This window comes from Oncorhynchus gorbuscha, linkage group LG25, assembly GCF_021184085.1.
Source record: "Oncorhynchus gorbuscha isolate QuinsamMale2020 ecotype Even-year linkage group LG25, OgorEven_v1.0, whole genome shotgun sequence".
In the NCBI taxonomy this organism is placed as follows: Eukaryota; Metazoa; Chordata; class Actinopteri; order Salmoniformes; family Salmonidae; genus Oncorhynchus; species Oncorhynchus gorbuscha.
Window position 1 is genome coordinate 31,134,788 of NC_060197.1, and position 25,415 is coordinate 31,160,202.

The window sequence follows — 25,415 nt, forward strand, 5'->3', positions numbered from 1 at the left end:
CCTATGTAGATATTCCTTTGAAAATCTGCCGTTTCCAGCTACAGTAGTCATTTACAACATTCACAATGTCTACACTGTATTTCTGATCAATTTGATGTTATTTTAATGGACAAAAAAATTGTGTTTCTACTGTTGATTATGTCACTTCATTCCTAGTTATACAGTATTTACATATCTACCTCAATTACATAGTACCCCTGATACCTCGTTTATGTAGCCAATTTATCGTTACTCGTTGTGTATTTATAATGACGTGTTTTACTTTTCTATTATTTCTCTATTTTCTTTCACTCTGCATTGTTGGGAAGGGCCCGTAAGTAAGCATTTCACTGTTAAACTACACTTGTAGTTAACAAAGCATGTGACGAATTACACACATATTTCAAAATGCAAAATGTAATGGATGTTTCAGCAGATGTGCAAAGAATTTTAAACCGGGCTGAGATAGAGCAGTGTTTATGAGACAAGGGCGGATCCCCAAGGGTTATCTACGAAAAGCTGACACAAACGTGTAACATGTTTTGCTCTATGACGCTTACAAGTCGTTAGAAGGGAAGGGGTCCTTTCACATAGGAGATCATAGGAAATCCAAGGACTTAGTGCCTATAATATTGTAATACGCTCACATAGTTGCTGTCACAAACTCCAAACTCCACACAGTTGTCCCTAGCTAATTGTATATTTATTTCCCACTGAGAAAACAATTTCTGAACTTACAGCATTCACATAAATTCATTTTTATAAGGTTTCTGCTTTTTCAGACCGTTTGTCAATAAAGGTAAAAAAATGCAACTGTTTATGTCAAATTGTTTTGTGTTGTACTTGTATCCCTGGTTATCCTGAAAATAAAATTGTTTGGCTAAATATAAGGTCTGGGCATACAGATAATTGAAAGTCAGATAAATGAAAATATGATTTTTGCTGGGGCTTCGGGACTGATAGGGTTAAAACTGCAACGATGTTCCTCAGTGTAGGCAATGACTTTGTCCATGTTCTTCCAATTCGTGCTTTTTGTGTTCGAAATTAATATTATGTAGGTCCAGTATAATTTCGAGGTCCACTGATGCTACTCGGGTTGACTGCGTTTCCTGACGAGTTCCCACGGTCGCCACCTACGCACGGAGGGCGCTATTAAATTATTAACAGCCTAGACTTTACGGTTGTGATGTAAAAGCGAGTTTATCACGTTCCTGCACTTTTCCGGATTACTGTACCTTGGTCTGACCTCTGTCTATCTTTAAATATTCTACATCCTTGATATATATTTCATAATATGGATTTCTCCATTCGTGCTTCTACACTAGAAGACTGCAAAGATATCGCGCGGATGATCTTGGTGAGCTGTCACAAATGCGCGTGTGCATGGCCGCCCCGCACGTGCTTGGAATTTGGAGACATGAATGATATATTTGCATAGAAATATTACGTCAGTATCCACAATTCATAGATCGCTGCTCCTCATCATGAGAAATAAAATAATTTGTTTGCAGCTACTGTTAGGCTACATTGTATCCATTCTTTGTCTGGCAAAACAAAATAGTCTTATTCGATATGCTACAGCAGCCATATTTGTACAGATATTTTTATACAAATGTTTTTTTCAAACCTGGCCCCGTTATGTTGCCAAACGTTGTCGAAAGTTGGACCGAATGCCATAAATGGAGCCAACGTGGTTCCTTGGTCTATATATCGGGGAGAGGAATGTTTGTTCTATATTATGTATTTCTTCCGGAACCTTCCAAAACGTGTCCTGGGGTCTATTCATTAGTCAGATTCTGTTGCAACACGTTTGGTCTGTTGTAAAACTCTTTACAACGGCAAACGTTTACTCCAAACGCAAAACGTTTTGCAACAAAAAAACGTGTCCCTAGTGTGAGAGAGTCTTTTATAAACTGGGTGATTCGAGTCCTGAATGCTGATTGGCTGACAGCCGTGGTTTAACCCGTATACAACGGTTTACTGCTCTGGTTGTAACCAGTTTATAATAGCAATAAGGCACCTCGGGGTTGTGGTATATGGACAAAATACCACAGCTAAGGCCTGTATCCAGGCACTCCCTTGTGCCCTATTAAGAATGACAAGCCTTCTATGATAGTCTCAGTGCTAAATCAAAGTTATGTTTGGAATCAATAACACGAATGCCATTTTTTTTGGCCTAATGTGTATTTTATGTCCTCATGTGTCCTCAGGAACTGGCTGAATACGAGAAGGTATTGGACCAAGTGAAAGTTACACAGAAAGGTAGATTAATCCATTCCAGCTATTTAAAAAAATCCCTATTTAATTTTTTGTCATTTAAATGCCATATTTTAATGTACTTTTTCTTTCACTCAATGATGAGTTTACACTCTTCGAAAAGGTGCTATCTTGAACCAAAAAGGGTTCTTTGGCTGCCCCCATAGGAGAACCCTTTAAAGAACCCCGTTTTGGTTCCAGGTAGAATCCTTTTGGGTTCTATTTAGAACCCTTTCAGCAGAAGGTTCTACATTAAACCCCAAAAAGTTCTACCTGGAACCAAAAGGGGTTCTATCTAGAACCAAAAAGAGTTCTCCTATGGGAACAGCCGCAGAATCCTTTTGGAATCCTTTTTTTTCTTAGAGTGTAGATCACTTTAACCCTTTCTGTTCTGTATCTTTGTCATCTCTCCCATCCAGATTTGGAGCAGGATGGGTTCATTAAAAACCCATTCTTTCATGGTATCGTCGCAGAAGTACCCGAACAACACAGGACCAAAGAGGGTGAGAGAAGAACTAACTATAGACACAGTTTCTATGTGCTGACATGACCAGGGTTGCGGTCAATTCCCTTTGAACTCCATCAATTCAGAAAGTGACTGGTAATTCAATTAATGTCTTCAAAAAGAGATAGGAGATAAATTATACTTTAAATTAATGAATTGAATTTCAAATTATTTACGAAACCGAAATAGAATGGGTCGCCACAATGCTGTTTTTGATTTTCCCAATTCAGAAACCATGTTTCATGAACTTCCCTGATTTCAGATATATTATAACATCTTCTCCATCTACCCTCCCCATCATAGTAACCAGGCTGGCTCCATATGTTAATTAGCTCTCTTTTTGTTACCTAACCATCCTCTGTCAGGGCTGACTATGCTGCTCTCTCTCTGCCCACTCATCATCTAAGGGGCTTGACATATTTTTTTTAATGAAGCTACCAGAACAAGAACATTATGCATTCCAACAGCTACCAGACTCTTTCCCTTCCATAACACGTCTCTTTTTACACATTCAGAACAGAAGCTGCCTGCCTGGCCACCTGGTTCATTTCATTAACAGACACCTCTTCACATCGTGTGCGTGTGCGTGTGTGCGTGTGTGCGCGTGTGCGCGTGTGCGTGTGTGTGTGTGTGTGGCGTGTGTGCGTGCGTGCGTGCGCACATACCTACGCCTGGGGAGAGGTTTTTAGTTCTTCTGTGAGTGTGTGTCTGTTTGTTTGTGAGTGAGTTTTAAGTGTGTGTGGACATGTTTTTCTGTGTGTTCAGTATTACAGTATGTCCTGACACATAGACTTGACCTTAGTGTCTGCCTGCTTGCTTACCAGCAGATGGGCCGCATGTGTGCGTTTGTGTCTGCCTATCTGTCCGCAAGCATGAGCAGCATGTATAAATGTATGTGTGTTTTAAGGGTGTGTGCAGTCAATATGATATATTATTATTGATATTATTGACCTTGACCTTGATACCTGTGTGTTTGTTTGCAGGCCATGCCAAGGTGGGCTACGCACTTTACTTCTATACCTACAGCTCGTGGAAAGGACGGGCCCTCTACATGGAGGACCTGTATGTGATGCCTGAGTTCAGAGGTTAGACAGCTACTTAAGGGCCCGTCTTCACAAAGCGTCTCAGAGTAGGAGTGCTGATCTAGGATCAGCCCTCCCCACCAACCCCTTTAATCATCATTTAAAAACTGGTTCTAGATCAGTACTCCTACTCTGAGATGCTTTGTGAATATGGGCCTTGGTCTTGACCAGTTTTGTTTTAATCAAACAAGAGAGGAGGATTCAGAATATACAGTGCCTTTGGAAAGTAATCAGACCCCTTGACCTTTCCCACATTTTGTTACGTTACAGCCTTATTCCTCATCAATCTACTCACAATACCCCATAATGACAAAGTTAAAACAGGTTTGTTAGGGAGGTGATCAAGAACCCAATGGTCACTCTGACAGAACGCAAGAGTTCCTCTGTGGAGATGGGAAAACCTTCCGAAAGGACAACCATCTCTGCAGTAGTCTTCAGTAAAAGGCACACTTCCAGACTGAAGCCACTCCTCAGTAAAAGGCACATGACAGCCCGCTTGGAGTTTGCCAAAAGGCACCTAAAGGACTCTCAGTCCATGAGAGACGAGATTCTCTGGTCTGAATGCCAAGCGTCACGTCTAGAGGAAACCTGGCACCATTCCTACAGTGAAGCATGGTGGTTGCAGGAGCATACTGTGGGGATGTTTTTCAGCGACATGACTTGAGACTTGAGACTAGTCAGGATCAAAGGAAAGATGAACGGAGCAAAGTACAGAGAGATCCTTGATGAAAACTTACTCGAGAACCCTCAGGACCTCAGACTGGGGTGAAGGCTCACCTTCCAACAGGACAACGACTCTAAACACACAGCCAAGACAACGCAGGAGTGGCTTCGGGAGAAGTCTCTGAATGTCCTTGAGTGGCCCAGCCAGAGCCCGGACTTGAACCCGATTGAACATCTCTGGGGAGACCTGAAAATAGCTATGCAGCAACGCTCCCCATCCAACCTGACAAAGCTTGAGAGGATCTACAGAGAAGAATGGGAGAAACTCCCCAAATACAGGTGTGTCAAGCTTGTAGCGTCATACCCAAGAAGACTTGAGGCTGTAATTGCTGCCGAAGGTGCTTCAACAAAGTACAGAGTAAAGGGTCTGAATACTTACTATATGTAAAAGTGATATTTCATTTTTAAAATTTTAAAATTATAAATTTGCAAACATTTCTAAAAACACGTTTTTACTTTGTCATTAAGGGGTATAGTGTATAGATTGACGAGGGGAAAAAACGAATGAATCCATTTTAGAATAAGGCTGTAACAACAAAATGTGGAAAAGGTCAAAGGTTCTGAAACCTTTCCGAATGCACTGTACGTGGAGGTCTTGCAATTCACCTATCCTGCAGTCAACTTCCTGTACATCTGTTAAACTAGTGTGATGCAACATGTGCCTGATCCACTTAGCGATTGCACAGTTTGCACCTGTTTCTCTCTCATTTCCACCAGTGTACAACAAAACAAATTCTAAAAGTAGAACTTGCCTCGCACCCAAATAAATTAGTCTAGAGGGTCTCCAGGAACAATATTTGTCAAACAAAGAAATGTGGACCGCACATTGATTTGTATTTTGCTTAATCAGTTCATTTATACCAACCGCATAAAGCTGATCAATAACCCTACGTTTCATATCTCATGCATGTCTCTCTTTTGGCATCACAGGTAAAGGTATCGGGAAGGCACTGATGAGTAAAGTAGCTCAGGTGGGTGGTGCTGCCCTGTTACTCAACTTTGCCATATAATTAAAACCTCTGGCTGGGGTTTAATTGTATTGACAAAGCTTCCCCTTGAGTGCAATTGATATGTGTATGAACCTTTGCACACGTGTGTTTGTGCATAATGTGAATATGTACAGTTAAAGTCGGAAGTTGACATACACTTTAGCCAAATACATTTGAACTTAGTTTTTCACTATTCCTGACATTTAATCCAAGTAAAGATTCCTTGTCTTAGGTCAGTTAGAATCACCACTGGATTGTAAGAATGTGAAATGTCATAATAATAGTAGAGAGAATCATTTATTTCAGCTTTTATTTCTTTCATCACATTCCCAGTGGGTTAGAAGTTTACATACACTCAATTATTATTTGGTGGGCATTGCCTTTAAATTGTTTAACTTTGGTTAAACGTTTCGGGTAGCCTTCCACAATAAGTTGGGTGAATTTTTGGACCGTTCTTCTTTTTTATTTATTTTTTAACCTTTATTTAACTAGGCACGTCAGTTAAGAACAAATTCTTATTTTCAATGACAGCCTAGGAACAGTGGGTTAACTGCCTGTTCAGGGGCAGAACGACAGATTTGTACCTTGTAAGCTCGGGTATTTGAACTTGCAACCTTCCGGTTACTAGTCCAACGCTCTAACGCTCAACGCTCTTGACAGAGCTGGTGTAACTGAGTCAGGTTTGTAGGCCTCCTTGCTCCCTTATGCTTTTTCAGTTCTGCCCACAAATCTTCTATGGGATTGAGGTCAGGGCTTTGTGATGGCCACTCCAATACATTGACTTTGTTGTCTTCAAGCCATTTTGCCACAATTTTGGAAGTATGTTTGGGATCATTGTCCATTTGGAAGACCCATTTGCGACCAAGCTATAACTTCCTGACTGATGTCTTGAGATGTTGCTTCAATATATCCACATAATTTTCCTGCGTCATGATGCTATGTATTTTGTGTGCACCAGTCCCTCCTGCAGCAAATCATCCCCACAACATGATGCTGCCACCCCCGTGTTCTTCGGCTTGCAAGATTCCCCCTTTTCCCTCCAAACATAACGATGGTCATTATGGCCAATAGTCCAATTTGTGTTTCATCAGACCAGAAGACATTTCTCTGAAACCTACGATCTTTGTCCCCATGTGCAGTTGTAAACCGTTGTCTGGCTTTTTTTATGGCGGTTTTGGAGCAGTGGCTTCTTCCTTGCTGAGCGGACTTTCAAGTTATGTCAATATAGGACTCGTTTTACTGTGGATATAGATACTTTTGTACCTGTTTCCTCCAGCATCTTCACAAGGTCCTTTGCTGTTGTTCTGGGATTGATTTGCTCTTTTCGCACCACAGTACGTTCATCTCTAGGAGACAGAATGTGTCTCCTTCCTGAGCAGTATGACGGCTGCGTGGTCCCATGGTGTTTATACTTGTGTACTATTGTTTGTACAGATGAATGTGGTACCTTCAGGCATTTCGAAATTTCTCCCAAGGATGAACCAGACCTGTGGAGGTCTACAATTTTTTTTCTGATGTCTTGGCTGATTTCTTTTGATTTTCCCATGATGTCAAGCAGAGGCACTGAGTTTGAAGGTAGGCCTTGAAATACATCCACAGGTACACCTCCTATTGACTCAAATGATGTCACTTAGCCTATCAGAAGCTTCTAAAGCCATGACATCATTTTATGGAATTTTCTAAGCTGTTTAAAGGCACAGTCAACTTAGTGTATGTGAAATTGTGATACAGTGAATTATAAGTGAAATAATCTGTCCGTAAACAATTGTTGGAAAAAGTACTTGTGTCATGCACAAAGTAGATGTTCTAACCAACTTGCCAAAACTATAGTTTGTTAACAAGAAATGTATGTAGTGGTTGAAAAACTGTGTTTTAATGATTCCAACCTAAGTGTATGTAAACTTCCGACATCTGTAGTTTATTGTAGTTTATCCTGAAGCCTTTGCTTTTCTCGTGAGGCAAAGTGCAAAATACACAATCATGCATGTCTCCGTCTGTGTGTGCACCGCTATGTATTGCTTTGTGTTTGTATGCTTGTTATTACTTATGTTTGTGACGATATGTCAATTTATTTTATCGTCAAGCAATTGTCTTTCTCATTTGACTTTATTTGACATATTCCTCTCTCTCTCTCTCTCGCTCTCTCGCTCTCTCTCGCTCTCTCGCTCTCTCTCTCTCTCTCTCTCTCTCTCTCTCTCTCTCTCTCTCTCTCTCTCTCTCTCTCTCTCTCTCTCTCTCTCTCTCTCTCCCTCTATCTCTCTCTCTCTCTCTCTCTCTCTCTCTCTCTCTCTCTCTCTCTCTCTCTCTCTCTCTCTCTCCCTCTATCTCTCTTTCTATCTCTCCCTCTCTCTCACCTTATATTTCTCTCTCTCTCGCTCTCTCTCTGTCTCTCTCTCTGTCTCTCTCTCTCTCTCTCTCTCTCTCTCTCTCTCTCTCTCTCTCTCTCTCTCTCTCTCTCTCTCTCTCTCTCGTACTGTACTGTACTGTACTGTAGTTGGGCCTGGCCGCCGGCTGCACCCAGCTCAACTTCGCCGTGCTGGACTGGAACAAACCATCTCTGGATTTCTACCTCAGCCAGGGGTGTTTTGATGTGACGGCAGACATGGGGTACCACTGCATGCGCTGTGAGGGGGCAGCTCTGGAACAACTGGCCCAGGGGGACACTTAAACACCACCCGCCCCCCACTGGGTTGACGTCTGACCATTGCAATACTGAGGTCAACCTAGAACATATGCAGGGATAAAGAACCAACTCAAAGCCCCTGTTACAATACTTAAAAAATGCTCCTTTCCTTCTTCTTTTCCTTTCCTGTAGTAAAGTAGTCACTGATTTAATATGATTGAATAGGTGAACATTAGGGAATTATTTGCATAGCTCTCATTAATCTACTAATATCAGATCAGTGATTACCTTTAACGAAACGAGGAAGACAGGATGTATTTTCAAAGTGTTGGAACGATGCCAATGCAATGCAAAAAGGTTGTAGCTGAACTAACAGTTCACCAACTATCTTATAGTTGTTGACATTAGTTGTGTGAACAGTAATGTGGTGTTTACCTGTGACCCCATAGCACCTTTCCCTGCTTTATAAGCTAAGGTAAGAGACACCCATTGATAGTATGTGAGAAATCTGGTGAAACGGGAACCTACACAATACTATAAAATCACATGGGAGCTTGGGACTATAAGGTTCTACAGTAAGTGCATTTTTGTCAACATTTTGTTATTGACATAACCATGTTCTTTCTGTTCAAAGTACTCTTAATTCTCCAATTCCTGTTAAGTTCAAACGAAATACAAGATAAAAAGGTCTGACACCATTCAAACCAGTGGGTTTTGAAATTTAAAGCCAATTATCTCAGAATCATTTTTTTTTTCAGATATAACCTTATAGTCCCAAGCTCTCCACCTGTCAATTGATGATTATAACTACTGTATAATTGTCGTTGTGATGAAGTACAATGTGATTTTATCAACTGCTTCCTGTTTCACCTTCAACAGGATGGAATGCCTGTTTAAGTCACTTGATTAGCTTCTGCAAGCTCAGACTGTTGCTTTAAGCAAATATGACAAACCAAGGCTTGTAATTTGCGATAGTTATTCAAGAACATTTTTTTTAAATAGATTTCTTTAATGAAAATATGTTTGATCAGATTTTTTTTTTTTAAATCACACGATTATTAGATGGTGGGCAATAACACTTAAGAAAAAGGCAATTAAATGTGGCATTAGCTTACAGTTCTATTCGTGGCATTTTCCATCAACGATACATTACAATATGTTATTCACCATCAACCTATAAACTAAGCAAAAACAATCAAGCAAAGCAATTACATTAAATACGGTGATTAAGGCACAGTAGATCAAAGACCAATCTTACCAGCAATTATATTGACGTACCATATAAGATAATACTCTGGATATGTATTGCATACAGTCTCTTTATGTCTATTGTAAATCACAACTTAGAGAGCTGTCAAGTGTAGAGCAACGATGATGATGTTGTGGACTGGGCAGATACAGGGTCAAGTCTGTCTGTAAAACTGACATTGGTGTGTGTGTTTTTTACATTTTAAATGATGGCTTGTCCACTTTCTCTCACGTCCACTTTATAGAGCACCGTTAGAGTCATTGGTAGGTGTATAACTCCTCGATAAAGGTAGCACTTTGTGGTATTTGTTGTCCAGCAGCCAAATAGTTTGTCAGAAGCAAAAACTTCAATGTTGGTATATAGGCTACAAAGAGTTACATGAGTTGAAGTCCATAGTTTACAGTGTTGCTATTTTTTTTAACCTCCCTTGAGTTGGTGTTTTAAACAAAAGCCACTTAATCCCACTTCTGTTGTCGCTATGTAAAACAGTCAACCTTTTACACTTCGAAATCACTGTAAGAACCTTGTTTTTTTGTGTAATTACACTTCTTGTTGCATTGAAGATGACATTATAGACTACTTGTTGTGTATGTTACACACTGTGGAATAAAGTGATGTGCCAATACAGTGGTGTGCTCCTATTATTTTATCATTCAATATATTCCCTTGAACCAACCAGCTATTGATAAATATACATCTGACATAAAATGTTGTCATCGTGGAAATAATGACATTCGGCTATTCTGTACAATAGGCTATTTTGCTAGAATAGCCACAATTTGGCTATATCTTCTAGTAGAATGGGCTGCTTACATTAGATCCTGTAGTAGGTAGGGTACTTGTACTCTCTATCTCTGTAGTTCCATTGATAGATGGGTCATTCCTAGAATCTTCAGGACTTGGACAGAAATAGGTTTGGGTACTAATTTTGGGTGCCGGTACTGTTTATATTTAGGTGCAGGAGCTCCACAATAGTTTTGAGCTAATATTTTAAAAGATGTGCTGGGACTCTGCTAGTCAAGCACTGACTATCTTGTGCCTTTTGGAAGTAGACAGAGCGTCTGCTAAATGACTTAAATGTAAATGTAGACATTTTTACTTTTTTTGTATTATATGGGAAAAAGGGCATTTGACTTTCAGAAACAAATATTGGTCGAGCTCAGGCACTTAAATCCACATTTTCCACCTCTGTTAGGCGCATAATCCTAACAGGGTGGAAATGTGGAGCCTAAATAAGCCATAGCTTTGTGGGTAATTGAGAATGAGTAAACAATTGAAAAGGATTTTAACTTTATCAAACTTTTAAAAATATTTTTTATTATGTGATTAATTTTCTCTATACTTTTTCCAAAGAGGGTGGAGGCAAAGAGACAAACATCATGGCACATTGGGTCGTCACTAGGTTCCACAATAGCAAAGTCATAATTAATGGCGAAACCCTGCCTACTTCTACAATTTATCTTCTTCAAATTTGATTTGAATCCTAACCTTAATCACACTGCTAATCACATCTGGAGGAAACCTGGCACCATCCCTACGGTGAAGCATCATGCTGTGGGGATGTTTTTTAGTGGCAGGGACTGTGAGACTAGTCAGGATCGAGGCAAAGATGAACAGAGCCAAGTACAGCGAGATCCTTGATGAAAACCTGCTCCAGAGCACTCAGGACCTCAGACTGGGGGGATGGATCACCTTCCAACAGGACAACAACCCTAAAAACACAACAAAGACAACACAGGAGTGACTTTAGGACAAGTCTCTGAATGTCCTTGAGTCGCCCAGCCAGAGCCTGGACTTTGACCCGATCAAACATCTCTGGAGAAACCTGAAAATAGCTGTGCAGCGACACTCCACATCCAACCTTACAGAGCTTGAGAGGATCTTCAGAGAAAAATAGGAGAAACTCCACAAGTACAGGTAGGTCAAGCTTGTAGCGTCATACCCAAGAAGACTCGAGTCTGTAATGTATGTGATATTTCAGATTTTAAAAAATATATATATATTTTTTTTGCCTTGTCATTATTGGGTATTGTGTGTAGATTGATGAGATAAATAATGTAATCCACTTCAGAATAAGGCTGTAACAAATGTGGAAAAAGTCAAGGGGTCTAAATACTTTCCGAATGCACTGTATCTGATTTTGACTTTCTGGCTGAGGGATCTAGTGGAAACCATGTCATTGTGGAAAGGGGTTGTTTTGTTCAAGGGTCATTACTATAAACTAACAGGGTGGAAAGAGATACCAGGGACACACAAAAAAACTTAAATACAGTAATAATATAAATACAGTACTCATTAAGTTTTTTATTGTTGAGAGAGATTTGAACTAAGACTATAAAATCATGAAGAAAGATACGCTATATTTTATTTTAGGGATTATATTTCTTGTAGAAGTTGACGAATAACACCAGAGGACATGGCAAAATAGCCAAAATGCATACATTTCCATTGAGATCCATATCTTTAGGTTTTCTTTTAAATGACACCTAAACTTTTCTTACATGTTATATTTTTATTTATTTCACCTTTATTTAACCAGGTAGGCTAGTTGAGAACAAGTTCTCATTTACAACTGCGACCTGGCCAAGATAAAGCATAGCAGTGTGAACAGACAACACAGAGTTACACATGGAGTAAACAATTAACAAGTCAATAACACAGTAGAAAAAAGGGAGTCTATATACATTGTGTGCAAAAGGCATGAGGAGGTAGGTGAATAATTACAATTTTGCAGATTAACACTGGAGTGATAAATGAATCAGGTAGAGATATTGGTGATATTTCAAGCCTTTTGTCATCCACATTTTACACTAAATAAGAGGTGATCTTCCTGGGGACAGAGAAGGCACAGGACAGTTGGGTGTGACCCCATTCAGTTTTGACCATGTTATATACGAACAATCATTGGATGCTTTGAGTGTGTTCCAGGTCATGCGGTGCCTGTGCGTAGCGCTCTGTCTTGCACAATGGGCCTTGCCCTTATACACCAGAGCCACCTTGTGGACACTAATGAATTAGTTCAGTCCAAATAGATTCTAGTAGCCAAGGCTACAGTTCTGTTTTGATTTGTGCAATGGAGCAAATATAGTGTGACTAATGCTTTAATATCTACTTAGTGGCTTAGTGGATCCAAATTGTGGGCTGAAGGCTTTGCATTCGTGCGTCTGGCACATGACCGGTGCATTGACCGGTGCATTAAACTGAAAAGCACTTCTTGGAGAAGAAAAGCTGATGCGGCAGAGTGAGTGCATCCTACGCGGTACTGTATGTCAACGCCAGATATGACCCCGCTGCAAAGGCGGTGGGAAGACAAGGAAGTTGACTCAACGAATCAAGTGGCAGAAGGATGCAATCATAGTGGATGTAGTCGACAACTTTATTTGCACCACTTTCTGCAAATTTCTCAACATTGCGCATTTGGCTACGACCTGCAAGGCAGACAGTCCAAGATATTTCGTCTGTTTAAATTAGTTGATTAAAGCAACAGTATTGTCTATTTAGTTGCTGTTTTGAAACCCATGCAATTATTTCATATTTCACATGATTTCCACTTTTATCAATAGGGCTATTGAGCTCTCATTTGTACTGCGGCATAATGTGAGCATTTGGATTGTATTTCACAAAAAAAAGGGAAACGTGTCGCTGTAATGAAGTTAATATGAACATTTCGAATAGTCTGCAATGGTAACCGGGGAATGTGGAACAACCATGCATCGAATTCTGCGGAGGAGAAAAGTGCGCAAACTTCGCTTCGTCTGGGCATTCATGGCCATGGTGGCTCTGTCGCTCTCCGCCTGCAGCGCACTGTTTACGGCGTGGACCTGGAGACAGACGCGGGACCTGTCCCAGTCATTAAAAACTCTTCAAGACCGATTGGAGCAGGTAAGTAGCCGAGCTAAGTAACAATGTAACACTTTTACGAATGCACTTTGCATTGAATGCCTTGCATACTGTCACCAGATACCATATTTTTTCCATAAAAACAATTTGGAGCTGTTGAAATGACTGTTACGCAACGTCTTTGTGTCTGTTGACTAGTGGTTACAGAAACCGTCGTAGGGGACTATGGAAAATGAAAAGCCACGTTTAGCGCCCCCCATCCGGTGGCGTTAAATTGTACACACATAGCGGGCCTCTTCACTGCTGGTGTCCTGCGGATTCTGTAACAGCGGCCGTTTTATTGCTTACCAATAAGTGTACTCAAGCCGTAGATGTATTGCTTATTCTGCGGCCACAGTCTCTCTGCCAAGTTTAATCGTTCAACCGCCAGTTGTGTTCCAATTTACTGGAATCCCATGACTTCTTGGCTCGAGAGCGCATTATAGCCAACTGACTTTGCACTGAAGGATTGAGCTGCGTAAAACAGAGGAGGCCTAAATGATTTGCAACATGTAAAGCCCACTTATTGCAGGTAGGCTAGGCTTCAACCAGTGGAATGTTCTGCAGTCCTAAGGGGATGTGAAGTGATGCTTTCTAAGGCATATTACACTGTAATGCACCCTGTATTAGATTGTAACAATGCACTCCGCACTGGACCTTTAACATGAGTTGCTGGTCTTTTCATTCATTCAAAACTCATCCTGATTGATAATACATTATGCGTGCCCAGCCTTAGATAGCCTGCTTATGCACTTAATATTACTTATGGTGGGGTTGACAGTAACAGTGGCCTGCTCCTGCCCATCTGTCAATGAGCCTTCCGGGACTGTTCAGGTTCCTAATAAACCAAACCTCCAGTCCAGGCAGACTACCTCAGTAGGCACTATATCAAAACCACCCCGTAGGCTGCACTGCCCAGCACACATAAACAGTAGCTGTATATTGAAACCTACTTCCATCCTCCCCCTCCATCGCTCTCTCTAATTCAAGCAATAGGGCCCCTTTGGCATATATATACGGTAGGTCCCAGTACTTCAGAAAGTACTGGTTCAACTTTGCCGGCTTGACACATTTCAGTACAGTGTTTTTTTCTTCCTGCTTCTCAGTCTCAGCAGGGGAGTTAGGAAATGTGAGGAATGTGCGGCACTAAAAACACGCATTTGGTGTCGCAACCAGTTTAGGAGGAAGTGGTTGACATATTCTAAGCCTTGGCATTGCACTGGCATACTGACACACACTTGGAGGCTGTTTGTTTACATGTTTTTGCTGAAATCTTCTGTCTGTGTAAATATGCAGCAGGAGCCAATTTGACAACCTTCATAATAAACTCAACGGTCTCTCTCTCCCTTTTCTCCCTTTCTTTCTTGTCTTGCCTCCCTCCCTCCCTCCCTCCCTCCCTCCCTCCCTCCCTCCCTCCCTCTCTCTCTCTCTCTCCTTCTCTGCAACAGGTGAATACTCAGCGGAAGGCCATTGTCCAACTCATCATGGAGAAGAGAGATTTGCTGGTGGGCCAAAGGGTGAAGAGAGATGGTACATGCGTGTGTGCCTGTGTGTGTGTGTGTGTGTGTGTGTGTGTGTGTGTGTGTGTGTGTGTGTGTGTGTGTGTGTGTGTGTGTGTGTGTGTGTGTGTGTGTGTGTGTGTGTGTGTGTGTGTGTGTGTGTGTGTGCGTGCGCGTGCGCGTGTGTGTGTGTGTGTGTGCGTGTGTGTGTGCATGCCAGTAAAAAAGGATTCATATAGCACTACACATCAATTACACTCTACCGCAGTCAATGCCTCTTTCTCTGCCTCCCCATCATCATACATGCAATACATAATCAACAATAACCAAATGGTCACAATAGATCAGAGATGATAGATCCCATCAATGGTGCTCTGCTCTGTTTTTTTTATGGAGCAGCACAGGATTTAACTACAGGGGAATCTTGGCTGAATGGCACCTTGGTTAAGCCCCATGGGCACTCGCTGCCTGCTGCTAAAAGTTGACACAGGAAACAGTAGGCAGCTGGGTGACTGATGCAGAAATTACAGGTCTGCTTTAGACTGAAGAGAACCCAGAGAAACCATCTGGCACGAGGAGGGAGACCACGTTGCACGCTTCAGGGACCTAAAGTGATCTTCCCCCCGATGAGACTGACAATAGCTATGATTTGTTGAGAAAGATTGAGCAGATTGGCAATTTTTTTATGATTAAGCATTGGATTATATATAGGCTGTAGTACCTACATGTTTCAAGCAGACCACCATAGTCCCTGTGCCCAAGAATGCCAAGGTAACCAACCTGTCTAAATGACTATTGCCCCCATAGCATTCACATCTGTAGACATGAAACCCTTTGAAAGGCTGTTCCTGGCTCACATCAGCACCATCATCCCAGACACCATGGGCGTACTCCAATTCCCATACCGCCCCAATAGATCCAAAGAGGACGCAATCTCTATCGCACTCCACCCTGCCCTTTCCCATCTGGGCAAGAGGCACACCTGTGTGAGAATGCTGTTCATTGACTACAGCTCAGCGTTCAAACCCATGGTGCCCTACAAGCTCATCACTAAGCTAAGGACCCTGGGACTGAACACCTCCCTCTGCAACTGGATCCTGGAATTCCTGATGGGCTGCCCCCAGGTGGTGAGGGTAGACAACAACACATCCGCCACACTGACCCTCAACATCGGGGCCCCTCAGGGTTGAGTGCTTAGTTTCCTCCTGTACCCCCTGTTCACTTAGAACTTGCATGACCACACAAGACTCCAACAGCATCCTTAAGTTTGCCAACGACAAGACGGTGGTAGGCCTGATCACCGACAACGATGAGACAGGCTATAGGGAGGTGGTCAACTAGCGGAGTACCAGTTAGTTAAATAGTTAGCCAAATAGCTACCAAGGCTATCTGCACTGACCCTTTCTGGACTAACCTTGTTGACTCATCACGTACACTGCTGCTAAACCTATTACGATAGGTGACTTTATTCCTAGTTATACAGTATGTACATATCTACCTCAATTCCCTAGTACCCCTGCACATGGACTCAGTACTGGTACCCCGTGTATATAGCCAATTTATCGTTACTCATTGTGTATTTATTATTACTTTTATTATTACGTTTTTTAAAAACTTTTCTATGATTTAAAAAAATAAATATCTCTGCATTGTTGGGAAGGGCCCGAAAGTAAGTAGTTCACTGTTTGACTACACCTGTTGTTTACAAAGCATGTGGCTAATAAAATGTGATTTGGTAACATTTGATTTGAGACTAGGCAGTGCACACGTCATCTCTGTGCATCGGGAAATAATTCTGAGGATGGACAATAGTAAACCTATTGTCCAATCACTAGGAGGAGACTGCTCAAGACTCGAGAGTTGATGTTCAATTCAGAAGCAAGATATACATGAAAAAAGGCATCAGTAAACATGTAAATGATGGATCTCTATGGCAACTTTTGTCAATATCGGGCCAGTGGTGTCTGAGTGGTGTCTGAGATATCTCGTGTGACTAATGTACTTACAGTTGATTACTATAGCAACCCCCTTGGGCCAGTCAATTTAGTAAAGGGCAGATCTCTATGGCAAAATCGGGCATGTGGGTTAGCTAGACTCATATCCCTGGGCATGTGAGCCAAATTCTATCACTCTTGAGTCAAACGGCTCAAGAGATATCAACACGTGCTGGTTATAGTGCCACTGTGAGGTCGATATGTTCTTGCATATGTTGAGTCTTGACAGTGTTTGCAACGTGTCCCAAATTTTGTTACAATACAAATATCCTTGACTGATATATATGCATTTATGATATTTATGCATTTACGCCCACGTGAATGTTTATTGGTCAGTGTTGTTTTCGGTAATTATCTGGTAAGTGTTGCGTTGAGAGACCTTTGTCCATTTTGCAAGAAGACAAAGGTAGCCTAGTAGTAGCCTTGTGCAGGAATATATGATGACACTCTTATTCAAAACCAAAATGCTGGCAGCGAAATATAATAGAAATATGTAATAATCTATTGTTAGTTAGAAGAGTAAAAATCCTCACCTTTTCTGGCTGTGATGGTTTCATATTTGCGAAATAGTACTGAATAGAACTGATATGCAGCCAGGACACTTCAATCGTAAATAACCTCAATAAGAAACAATATTGTTGCTTTGATCACATCAGAAGATATCCTCCTCACAATGTCCAAAATACAACAGCCATAGGACAACTTTGTTTGGATGTCGTAAAGGACCATTCGCCGAAACTGAAGAGATATAGCTCGCTAACATCCTCCTTTTCCACGTGAAAAAAAAATGTGGACAGAGACTTGCTAGCTACAGCAACTTGCTAGCTGAGATTTTCTACAAGGAATCCGCTTCCTGAAAAAAAAGCTTCTCCCAAGTGGGTGTGATACCTACTCCCATTTTCTGCTGCACTGCTTATTGGATTCCACCTGGGGATCTGTTCTCCATCTGCCCTGGCTTGTCTCCCCCTGTCTGATACGGATACCCCCGCCACATTCCCCCCTCTCTCCCGAGCTTTCGCTCGCCTCCAGCACACACGCACTGTTGTGGCGACTCTGAACTTACAATCGCTAGCCCCAAGTCATAATTTATTTCTTGCGCTTTATGCTATTTGCCTCATGAATCCTCCATGCTTTGTTGACTATGAACTTGCTTGTTTACTCAACCGTGGGACAGACCATGTTTGTTCCCACACTCGGGACTCTGACTCTGTATTGGTTACACGGACTCTTGGCCTTCCATCTTATTCTAACCAGCTCTGGCTGGCTTTGTATTCATGTTACCTGATGAAATTGCTGTACAATATGATCTTGTTGCCATCTATTCAAATGTCATAAAGTAAACACCGCAGAGCTGTCCCTGTCCTCTGCCGTGCCCTGATTGTATTACTGTTGATGATATCTGGAAATGTGCATGTACACCCTGGCCCATTTACTGTTCCTAGCCCCAAGTCTGACTAGTGCTCTGATATCTTTTTCACTGATTTCTGCTCTCGTAAAAGCCTGGGTTTTCTGCACGTTAACACCAGAAGCTTATTACCTAAAATGTATCAATTGAAAGTGTGTATTCACATCTCCAGATGTGTTGGTCATTACTGAGACGTCGTTAAGAAAGAGTGTTTTGAACACTGATGTTAACCTTTCTGGTTATAACCTTTTTCAGCAAGACAGATCTTCCAAAGTTGGTGGAGTGGCAATCTTTACCAAGGAACACCTTCGGTGCTCGGTTGTCTCCACCAAGTCTGTCCCCAAACAATTTGATTTGCTGGTTTTAACCATTAAACTTTCAAATAGGTCTTTGTTGACTGTTGCTGGGTGTTATCGTCCACCATCAGCACCGGCCTGTACCGTAAATGCCCTAAGCTCTCTCCTGGCCCCTTACACAAAGTCTGAATTTGTCCTGCTAGGTGACCTAAACTGGGGCATGCTTAAACCACCTGACCAAGTCCTAAAGCAATGGGATTCCTTACATCTTTTTCAGATTATTACCAATCCCACAAGGCATGACTCCAAACACCCAGAAAAGGCTACTCTCCTTGATGTTATCATCACAAATAATTCTGATAGGTATGTCTGGTGTTTTCTGTAAATACCTTAGTGATCACTGTTTTACAGCCTGTCCTTGTAATGGCCACTCAGTGAAATGACCTGTCCTGATTTGTCATAGGCACTCGCTTAAAAACTTGAATGAGCAAGCCTTCCTTAATTACCTGGTCCCTGTAAATTGGTATAGAATCAGTTTGATCCCGTCTGTTGAAGATGATTAGACCTTATTTTTAAAATATTTTCAGTGGTATTGTTACAAACACACCCCCATAAAGAAAATGAGAATTAAAAACAGGTTCAGCCCCTGGTTCAACCGTGATCTTGCAGAGTTACTCCACCTCAAGAATTCCATTTGGCGAAAGGCTCGCCACACGCATACTCAGGCTGACTGGCTCTCGTTCAGGCAAATGAGAAATAAGTGCACTCAGGCTACCCGGAAGGCCAAAGTTAGTTACTTTAAGGAGCAGTTCTCTCTCTGTGGGTCTAACCCCAAGAAGTTCTGGATAACGGTTAAAGACCTGGAGAATAAACCCTCTTCCTCACAGCTGCCCATGCCCCTTAATGTTGAGGATGTGGTTGGAGCACATGGCTGAGCTCTTTAATCACCACTTCATTAAGTCAGGATTCCTATTTGACTCAGCCATGCCTCCTTGCCCGTCCAACATTTCCTCAACTCCCAGACCTTCTAATGCAACTACCCCAGATGCCCCTCCCTCTTTTTCCCCTGCCCCGCTACAGGCGGTCACTGAGTCCGAGGAGCTCCTTAAACTTGACGACAAAAAAAAAAACATCTGGGTCAGATGGTTTAGACCTTTTATTCTTTAAGGTTGCTGCCCCTATCATTGCCAAATCTATCTCTGACCTTTTTAACCCGTCTCTCCTCTCTGGGAAGGTTTCTATTGCTTGGAAGGCAGCCACGGTGCATCCTTTATTTAAAGGGGGAGATCAAGCTGATCCTAAATGTTCTAGGATCAATTTCTATTTTGCCCTGTTCATCAAAGTGTTGTAAAAACTTGTCAATAATCAACTGACTGGCTTTCTTGATGTCTATAGTATTCACTTTGGTATGCAATCTGGTTAACGCTCAGATTATGGATGTGTCACTGCAACCTTAAAGGTCCTAAATGATGTCACCGTTGCCCTTGATTCTGAGCAAATGTTATGCTGCTATTTTTATTGACTTGGCCAAAGCTTTTGATACGGCAGACCATTGCATTCTTGTGGGCCGGCGAAGGAGTATTGGTGTCTCTAAGGGGTCTTTGGCCTGGTTTGCTAACTACCTCTCTCAAAGAGTGCAGTGTATAAACACTGAACATCTGCTGTCTCAGCCACTGCCTGTCCCCAAGGGAGTACCCCAAGGCTCGATCCTAGGCCCCAGACTCTTCTCAATTTACATCAAAAATATAGCTCAGGCAGTAGGAATCTCAATCATCCATTTATATGCAGATGATACCGTCTTATACTCAGCTGGCCCCTCCCTGGATTTTGTGTTAAACATTCTATAACAAAGCTTTATTAGTGTTCAACAAGCTTTCTCTGCCTTAACCTTGTTCTGAACACTTCCAAATCAAAGGTCATGTGGTTTGGTAACAAGAATGCACCTCTCCCCGCAGGTGTGATTACTACCTCTGTGGGTTTAGAGCTTGAGGTAGTCACCTCATACAAGTACGTGGGAGTATGGCTAGACGATACACTGTCCTTCTCTTAGCACATATCAAAGCTGCAGGCTAAAGTTAAATCTAGACTTGGTTTCCTTTATTGTGATCGCTCCTCTTTCACCCCAGCTGCCAAACTAACTCTAATTCAGATGACCATCCTAACCATGCTAGATTACGGAGACGTCATTTATAGATCGGCAGGTAACGCTGCTCTCGAGCGGATAGATGTTCTTTACCATTTGGCCATCAGATTTGCCATCAATGCTCCTTATAGGACACATCACATCACTCTATACTCCTCTGTAAACTGGTCATCTCTGTTTACCCGTCGCAAGACCCACTGGTTGATGCTTATTTATAAAACCCTTTTAGGCCTCACTCCCCCCTATCTGAGACATCTACTGTAGCCCTCATTCCAAATACAACACCCGTTCTGCCAGTTACATTTTGTTAAAGGTCCCCAAAGCACACACATCCCTGGGTCTCTCTTCTTTTCAGTTTGCTGCAGCTAGCGACTGGAAAGAGCTGCAAATAACACTCCACATGATGAATGGCCTCTATTCACATTACAGTTAAATGTGAACTGCATAATCAAGAAACGGTATCGCTTGAGGCTTACCCACAGAAAATCCTGATGCTATGGGGTCACCCACCTGCTAGTAATTTCAGCAGGGGCACAATTTTCCTAAGCTAAGCGGCCCCCCTAGTGTTCAATGTTTGCCACTCTTTTTCCCCCACAACATCTCCTACAGTGAACTGATCCTGCAGTGAATATATACTGTGTGTGTGTGTGTGCAGCCAGTATCAAGGCCTGGAATCACTCCCTGTAGGCCTGATACTGGAGCTAAAACAAACCTCTGGTGAACAACGAGGCCTGTCTCACCCCCCTCTCTCCCTCTCTCCCCCAGTTTTCAAGATGGATTTTATTTATTGTATTTATTTGAACGGTGGCCATGGCTGTTGCTCTTGCCTGTTTCTCCTGACAGGGCCTTCACAGCTCATTTGGGTCATAGAACAGCCAAAGGTCTCTCTCCCTCTCTCGTTTGCTCTATCTTTCCCCCCTCTCACTATCTCTCCCTAACTGTCTTCTGTCTCTCACATTCTCTTTTGCTTTCTCTCTCTCTCTCTCTCTCTCTCTCTCTCTCTCTCTCTCTCTCTCTCTCTCTCTCTCTCTCTCTCTCTCTCTCTCTCTCTCTCTCTCTCTATCTATCCCTATCCTCCCTTTCTCTCATATTCTCTCTTAATTGACTGTGTTTCAGTTGACTGGACCCAGCTGGCACAGAAAGTAGAGAGAGACAGAGACAAAAGTAGGCTAAAAAACAGGAAGTAAAAAAAGACTGATATCCTAGCAGAGTAGAGCAGAGCCGGAGTAGAGGAGAAAGGAAATCCTTCTCCATCTGTTAGAGCCGTTTGAGTATTCAGGTGGTGGATAAACAACCACAAATGAATACATTATGGTTTCTACGACACACACCACAGCTGTGACAAATGAAGGAAAACAAAAACCCCTCTGAATTTTTCTCGTCTGTCATATTAACTAATTCGTTCTTCCTTCTTCCCTTTGCAAGGGGGAACTGGGAAAGGGAAGAATGGACATGGAAAGAAAGTGGCTTCTCAGTTTGAGAGTAAGTGACTTGGCATAGTTGGTAATAATGTAGCATCTGTTGAAGTGGTTTGGATTGAATAACAGTTCTAAAATCCTAATTCCCCTTTCCCTCTCTCTCTTTCCACCAGTAACCAAAGAGTCTGTTCAGAAAGGTAAGCTTCATAAACGTGGATGATGACATTTATGATGGAAAAGTCTTCTGCATTTCTGGAATTGGTTTCGTAAGATCTCTGTCCCCGATGAGTGTTACAAACTGTAATAAATCATCCCTACACACACAAACCTACAGTATAAAGAAAGAGAAAATAATATGTTGTTATATTTACGCGTGCACCGGTTCCTCCCTTTCAGTGCTTTAAATGTGTGTGTCTGTGTTTCAGTGGGAGAGGACGGCTTGATAAAAGGATGGACGGACTCCGAGCACTTGAATATGAGCAAGGCGGTGAAGTACAATGCAGACAGAGGCATCTTCACAGTTGAAAGAACGGGAGTCTACTTCCTGTACTGTCAGGTGAGCCTCTGGGAGTTGTAGTCCTGTGTCCACCTGGACGGAACTACACCTGTCAAACAACACAGGCTTAATCAAACGCTGATTGACCCCTGTTGTTCTGCTCTCTGCTTCGTCTTCCTTCATTTTCTCCATCTCTATCTCACAGGTGTTGTTCAATGAGAACCAGTCTCAGCTGGTGAAGCTGGACGTGGCGGTGGTGAGGGGGAGCCAGCGGCTTCAGAGGTTACAGTGCATGGAGGGCTACGGGACTACGCCTGCAGCCGGATCACACCAGTTCCACTTCCTCAAACCCTGCCAGGTGTCCGGCCTGCTGCGGCTGGAGAAGGGGGTGGAGCTAAAAGCCATCACAGGCCCCGCTTTCAACCTCCACATCACGGGAAAGCATTACTTCGGTCTCTTTAAGGTCAACTGAGCTACCGGAGAGGATGGGCATTTTAAAAGGAAGGAGGAGAAACCTGTTTTAAAGGAAGTGTTTTGTCTTATTCCGACCTGTATCGAAGAGACACACCAATGTGATATTTCCGGATTCGTTTTTATTGTGAAATCTGGACCAACGAACTGAATCGTTGGAATAACTATGAATCATGTTACCTATAGACACTCTGTATGATACCTTTTCAAAGACAGAAACTACAAGGAAGACTTAAAGTGAAACTATATTATGCACTTCTGGACTCTCCAAGAGTTTCTACCCCTGCTTCTTTGAAGATTTAAAACTAATGGAATATTCTCTGATGGAGCTCTTTTGGAGCACAACACATCCACCTGACTCTTCTTTCACCGTGACTTCTCTCTGAGGAGCTACGCTGGTGGACTACTGAATGAGAAGGATTTTGGATAATGAGCTCTACAACTCTTGTCTCTTTTCCATTGTAATCCCAGCTTAGGTTATTTCAGTAGCTTGGAGATAATATAAGCAGCCCGAGTATTCACAATACTTGTTCTCATTCCAAAGCGCTCTTACGTGCCATTTGCAGCAGTATGTTTTGAATACAGACAGTACAAACAAAGTATTTCTATCAGGTGGTTTGGTTTAATGTTTCACCACTCCTACTCTGGTTTATAAGTAGTATGTGGGGGACCACATTGGTTTCTACTCAGCAATTTCCCCACGTGCACGCACGCATGCACACACACACACACAGCAAAAGTCAAGTTATTATGGTTTCCAGCTCTAAATGTCATTTCTCATCATTAGATCAAAAGTGTCAAATGTGGTTTTGTAATGTATACATAGTTCCTGTTTGATTTCCTAATCCATCTCTGCTTCCCTTTTGTGTACACACACACACACACACACACACACACACACACACACACACACACACACACACACACACACACACACACACACACACACACACACACACACACACACACACACACACACACACACACACACACACACACACACACACACACACACACACACACACAGCTCTTCAACTCTCACTTCCTGATTCCGATCTTGAACCAAATAGCTGAAAGCGTTTGATGAAAAACATGTCGGGCACTTCCCTCCCCAATTCCTTTTATTTCAAATGTCAAAGTCTATTGCCACTTTAAAAAGCCTTATTTTGCACAATGAGGCCTTTCGCTGAGAAGTCTAACAAGTAGGGCAAGGTTGAAGAACCAGTGAGGGGATATTGTGTATATACATGTTTGCGAAATTGTGTCTGCAATGCTGGTTGCTGTTCTAAACTCACTTCCTATAAAAATGTTAACCTTTAAAACCTTTTTTCCGTTTAAATATCTCCTTGTGTTCGCTTTTGACTCAGACCAGGGATTACTACTGTACAGAGACAGGATCTTAATTTGAGCCAGTTTGCTACAGCAGAAAAAAAATCCTGAAGCAACAGGAAATGTAACTATTATGTGGATTATAATTTAAATACATTTTTGTAGGGTTTGATACGTTTTTCGGAAGGAAGAATCAAGTCTGAAATTTCAAAGTGGAAATTACAAACTTCAGAAGCCTTTTTAAACCTCAAATACACTACAAGTTTTAAATGTCCTGAATTGCAGGAAAGATCTCCTGCAACAGGGTGATCAAATTAAAATCCAACATATGTACAATGTACAATGATACAGTATGACACAAAACAAATAAATCATCTTCTTGTCATCTTCTAACCCCATTCTTCTCCGGCTTCCCTCGATGACATCATTGTATTGCTGAATAGAATGTGTGGAATCCTGCTCTATTCTAGTTCTTTAATCATGACTCACACACTACTGTGTACTCAGTCGTCACCACCTGTGATTCATAGATCTGTAGCTTCTCAAGGTCTGGATTCAGTGCAACACAGTGCAGACTGACTGAGATGACCTCATGTGGGGGCTGGAGGAGAGGACTCAGTCACAACTGATCGGCGTCACGTTATATCCTGTAGCGTCACTATGCTCCCTATCCTATTGTAGTATCCTGTAGCACGGTATAGTATCCCATAGTACATTTTTACCCATGATCACTGAATCTGTGTGTGTGTGTGTTTTTTCCTTACTGTTGCTATTCCAGCATCCATTCACAATTTTTTTTTAAATGTGTTTATTTTTATTACAAACAAAACCCCAAATAAAAGACAAAGAGATGCATTATTATTGTGGCATCACTGCCACTCATTGTTTCATCGATCAGCATCACAACAACGTACACAGTAACACAAGATATCAAGAAATGAAAAACAAAACAAAAACTGAAAAAAGAATGACAAAAGAAATAAAAATGAGAAAAGAAGTGCTTGATTTGACAGTATACATTCTAGTTACGGGGTTGCAAAACACGTCCTGCGAAACGTAATCGGTGAAATGTTGCTTAG

At 41.9% G+C, this 25,415-nt stretch overlaps 2 protein-coding genes across 2 annotated transcripts; both read left to right on the forward strand.

Moving 5' to 3' along the window:
- Window positions 1–1,099: 1,099 nt before the first annotated feature.
- LOC124014008 (thialysine N-epsilon-acetyltransferase-like) lies at window positions 1,100–10,031 on the forward strand. Its single transcript, XM_046328637.1, has 6 exons — window positions 1,100–1,336; window positions 2,190–2,241; window positions 2,655–2,738; window positions 3,724–3,825; window positions 5,476–5,516; window positions 8,029–10,031. Exons 1-6 carry the CDS (start codon window positions 1,274–1,276, stop codon window positions 8,200–8,202), a joined length of 516 nt encoding a protein of 171 aa, XP_046184593.1. The 5' UTR covers window positions 1,100–1,273; the 3' UTR covers window positions 8,203–10,031.
- Window positions 10,032–12,616: 2,585 nt separating this feature from the next.
- LOC124013938 (tumor necrosis factor ligand superfamily member 12-like) lies at window positions 12,617–25,192 on the forward strand. The gene is made up of 6 exons (XM_046328507.1): window positions 12,617–13,288; window positions 14,734–14,815; window positions 22,048–22,104; window positions 22,214–22,237; window positions 22,466–22,596; window positions 22,742–25,192. Exons 1-6 carry the CDS (start codon window positions 13,088–13,090, stop codon window positions 23,006–23,008), a joined length of 762 nt encoding a protein of 253 aa, XP_046184463.1. The 5' UTR covers window positions 12,617–13,087; the 3' UTR covers window positions 23,009–25,192.
- The last annotated feature ends 223 nt before the right edge of the window (window positions 25,193–25,415 follow it).